Source organism: Cupressus sempervirens, chromosome 7 (genome assembly GCF_028749045.1).
Source record: "Cupressus sempervirens isolate cs-2001-9-10 chromosome 7, ASM2874904v1, whole genome shotgun sequence".
NCBI classification, from domain to species: Eukaryota; Viridiplantae; Streptophyta; class Pinopsida; order Cupressales; family Cupressaceae; genus Cupressus; species Cupressus sempervirens.
Window position 1 is genome coordinate 819,695,184 of NC_143124.1, and position 4,404 is coordinate 819,699,587.

The window sequence follows — 4,404 nt, forward strand, 5'->3', positions numbered from 1 at the left end:
TCAAAACTATACAAAATTAAAGAGTAGAATAAAATAAGACAACAACGAGAATAAGACAATAAAGGCTCGTTTGGTGAGCGAAATAGGAATACGTATTCCAAAAAATTTGAATCCCTTGTTTGCATGCACCAAAACGGGATTGGAATACGAAGCAAAAATGGAATACGTATTCCATTTTTGACCCAAAAATGGGGTTTTGCAATTCCACCAAAATAGGTGTTATTGGAATACGTATTCCTATTCCATTTTTTTTAATTTTAGAAAACATAAATTTTCGGGTCTGAGAATTCCCATCAAATATTGGCTGAACCAAACGGAAAACAGGAATACGTTCTATTCCAGAATATGTATTCCAGAATACATATTCCAGAATACGTATTCCTATTCCACTCACCAAAATTCCTATTCCACTCACCAAACGGACCCTGAGGAGACTCGGAGATTTGCCATCACATAAACGGAGAAGAAAAATTTTGAGCGCTTTCTATATAGGTTTCAGGGTAGCGACTAAAAGTTGCCACTTTTTTCTAGGCATATACATTTAGTATAGACTGTATTTTTAGTCCTTCTGTCAATTTGAGTACAACGCACGCAAAAGCGTATTACTTTCTTGCTTTCTTTGGAATGGTCTATGTCTTCGGCGTCTGAAAGTTTTGCCTTCTGCAACTTGTCACAAGGAATCAGCTTCTCACATGCAATGAAGTCAACAACCCACATCAATACACTGTCTAACATTTGGAAGAACTTTTCTCTGCGTTTCTTCAGAAACAACAGAGGAACTACAATTATGCCCGCGCCCACTCCAAAGCTTATCCCCATCAACACATTAAAACTGTCAATTCCCCTGTTTTTGTTCAACCCTTCTTTCTTCTTAGGCTTACTTTCATCCTTTGCCGATGGCGAGGCTGATTCGTTCAGTTGGAAGCCGGACAGACCTGGATTATGTGAGAAGGACGATGCTTCAAATGTTGCAAATTGTGCCCCTTGCGGTATTGATCCTCTTAGATTGTTGTATGACAGATTCAAGTAACTCAGGAACGTGAGGGATTGCAATTCAATAGGAATGATTCCAGACAGGTTGTTTTGCGAGAGATCAAGGGACTCCAGCTCTGCCATGTTTCCCAATGATTTGGGTATACCACCATTAATATGGTTTCTTGAAGTATTAAGAATGATCAAACCCATCAGAGTTCCCATTCCTTCAGGTATATGACCGGATAATCTATTGCTTGATAGATCAAGACATTTTACCAAACTCAAAATTGGAACAAATTCCAGCTCCAACCCTTTGCTTCTGATTATTATTTTCTCTACATATTTTATATTTTTCAGCGATCCATACTCAAAGACTTTTGTATTATCTGACTCCTTTGCCATGCCCTTCATCTCTGAAATGGTGCCCGGAATGGCTCCTGTCAAACTGTTCATTGAAAGGTCTAATATTTGAAGATGTGGCATTTTGGTTATATCAGCAGGGACACTTCCTTCAAATCTGTTTGATCTTAAGATCAAAATCTTAAGATTAGGAAGGTCTTGAATCCAATTTGAAGAAATGTTCCCTGTTAAACTGTTGTCCCCCATATCTAAAATCTGCAGCCGCGTACAGTTTGCAAGTCTTGGCAGATCTCCATTTATACGATTTCCCCCGATTTTCAGTGTTTGGAGCGAGGCCATGTTTCCCAACTCCGCTGGCAACTCACCTGCGAAATTATTCTTCTCCAAATTCAATACTTGAAGAGAGCTGCAGTTGACAAAAGCTGGAGGAATTTTACCCGTGAGGCTGTTGTATGAAAAATCCAAAATCTCCATTGACAACCTTTCACATATTGATAATGGAATGCTACCACTCAGAGTGTTGTGAGACAGAGACAGGTAAATAAATCCATTATTTCCAATTTCAGCTGGAATGGATCCATGAAACTGATTTTCTGACAGATCTAACACAATCACTGAAGGAGGAGGAAGCGGAAGCTGACCATGGAAGTTATTGTGATGCAAGTCCAGAATCTTCAATGTTTTGGGCTCCATTAGCTTAGAAGGCAAAGCGCCGCCAAAATTGTTGAGAGACAGATTGAGCTGTTCAAGAGCAGGGGAATCCCATATCCACTCAGGAATACTGCCCCGTAATCTGTTGTCTGACAAATCCAAATTGGAAATTTTAGTTTGAGTAATTAAGAAGGCCGGCAACTCACCCTCCATGTTACACGATCTTAGTTTCAACGTTGTAAACGCGGTTTGAGGAATCCAAGTTGTACTCATTTTCACTGATAAATCATTGTTCGAAATGTCGAGAGACACCAGACTAGAGAGATTACGAAGGTCAGACTCTGAAAGGTTCCCATTTAACCGATTAGAGAATAAGGAAAGAACCTTCAATTTAGAGAGATTTGAAATGCTGTCAGGTATGACATCTGTTAACAAGTTGTTGCTTAGATCAAGCGTACCGAGGTAAAGTAATTGACCAACGGAATCCGGGATTTTGCCAGTCAGCTGGTTATTACTCAGATCAAGCAGGACAAGGGACTTCATGTTGGCCAATGGAGGAATTGTGCCGGCCAGCTCATTGTAGCTCAAATCAAGGTGTGTGAGGGAGGTAAGATTCATGACAAGTGATGGAATGACACCGGTCAATAGGTTCTGCCTCAAGTGAACATAGCGGAGGTTCTCAAATGCACCGAACAACATAGCGGGTATTCGGCCCTGCAACTGATTGTATGAAAGGTCGATGTGGGCCAGAGGAAATGAAGTTCCTAAATGGGGCTTGGCCCCGAACGGGGGCAGACTTCCTTTTAACATGTTATTAGAGAGATCCAACATTAGAAGTTGTGTAAGATTCGCAATGGTGGGTGGAAGCTTACCTTGAACAGAGCAGTTGGAGAGATCCAAGAGTGCCAATGAGGAGATGTTGCCAATTGAATCCGGAATTGCTCCTCCTACACTTGTCTCTGTGAGAACAAGGCTCTTAAGCGATGCAGAGTATGGCGGCAGAATGCTTGAAAGATCCCCTCCCAAGTCCGAATTGGCGGACAAGTCAACTTCTTGCAGGTATGGAAGGCTCAACAGAGCAGAAGGGATGGAGCCATTGAGCTCACAGTTGCTGAGCTTGAGGGAAACAAGGTTGGAAAGGTTTTGTAAGTGTACAGGTATGGAGGAGAAGAAGGAATTGCGACCAAGTTGGAGGTGGGTTAGACTGGTAAGATTTCCAAGAGAAGGGGGAATTAGGGCAGAAAGAAAACAGTTGGACATTTGAAGACGCCTGAGGGAGTACATGGTGGATATTGATTTGCCCCATTCATCGCTTGTCACTTGCGCCATATTCACCCCGTCCAGCAGCAGCTCCTCTAAATTCCGCAAGTTTCCTATCCACATCTGCATGCCACCGATTGTAATGGAGGAAGACGAAATGAAATAATCAGTGGAAAGATCCAGGTGCCGCAACGTGGACATGTTGCCCAACTCCCTAGGTACTTTTCCCACAAATCCAGCATTTGACAAGTTCAAATACTGCAAATGTTTCAGCGCAGGGAGTTGGTGAGGGACACCAACGCCACTGAAAGAATTGAAGCTCAAATCCAAGAGTTGTAGCATCTCTAGATTGAACAATGGAGAAAGAACATCTTTTCGAGTATTCCTAGCAAAAAGTGAACTGAAAAAGATCTTGGAATGAGCATCGTTGGTTGAATTCCGTAAACCCATCTCCGGATCGCTGCTGGAAGGATTGTGGAGATCCAACTGAATAACATGCTTTGTCACATTATCGCATTGGATTCCTTTCCAGTGGCAACAGACGGTGGATTTGTTCCACGATTTGAGTCGACCAGAGGGGTCGTGAAGGCCACGCTTGAAATCCAAGAGGGAATTTCTTTCATTTTCTGGACAGCAAGATACCCAGCAAAGCGGCAGCAACAGCACAATTCCTACCGAGATCAAGAACAATGTGTGTAAGAATTTCATTTGGGTTTGTTCAATTTTGCCCTCTAAATCATTATCCCCTTCAAGAAATATTCGGAAATAGCAAAAATTAACAGAACAATACGAATCAACCACCGTGTTTGTTTTGGACACTTACAGAGCCCCACAATTCCGTCGAAAAATATAAGTGATAAGAAGGAAATCTAATGCATCTTCAGAGGAACTTCGTTGCGAGATGCCAATAATCACGACTTCTATTGACTAGAAAAGATTACAGTTGATGTAAATGGCACGGCTACGACTGTGACCAGCTGAATTATTGAAATTGAACAGTACGACTAATATTCCGTGCGCGAGACGTGAACGAAAGCGAAGAAAAATGCATCATTGAATTTTCAGGAAGGTTCATAAACGTGTAGAGTTCAGAAGTCGGTAAAAGTACTCAAACAAAGAGCAGCCCCTAGTCGCGGACAGGAATTGGTTCGGAAATAA

At 41.9% G+C, this 4,404-nt stretch overlaps 1 protein-coding gene across 1 annotated transcript; it reads right to left on the minus strand.

Moving 5' to 3' along the window:
• Positions 1-454: 454 nt before the first annotated feature.
• LOC149549903 (uncharacterized) lies at positions 455-4,404 on the minus strand. The gene has a single exon (XM_089793131.1). The coding sequence runs from the start codon at positions 3,952-3,954 to the stop codon at positions 508-510; it is 3,447 nt and encodes a 1,148-aa protein (XP_089649257.1). The 5' UTR covers positions 3,955-4,404; the 3' UTR covers positions 455-507.

Coding starts and splice junctions, on each gene's coding strand:
- LOC149549903 (XM_089793131.1), bottom strand. CDS start 3,954: ATGAAATTCTTACACACATTGTTCTTGATCTCGGTAGGAATTGTGCTG.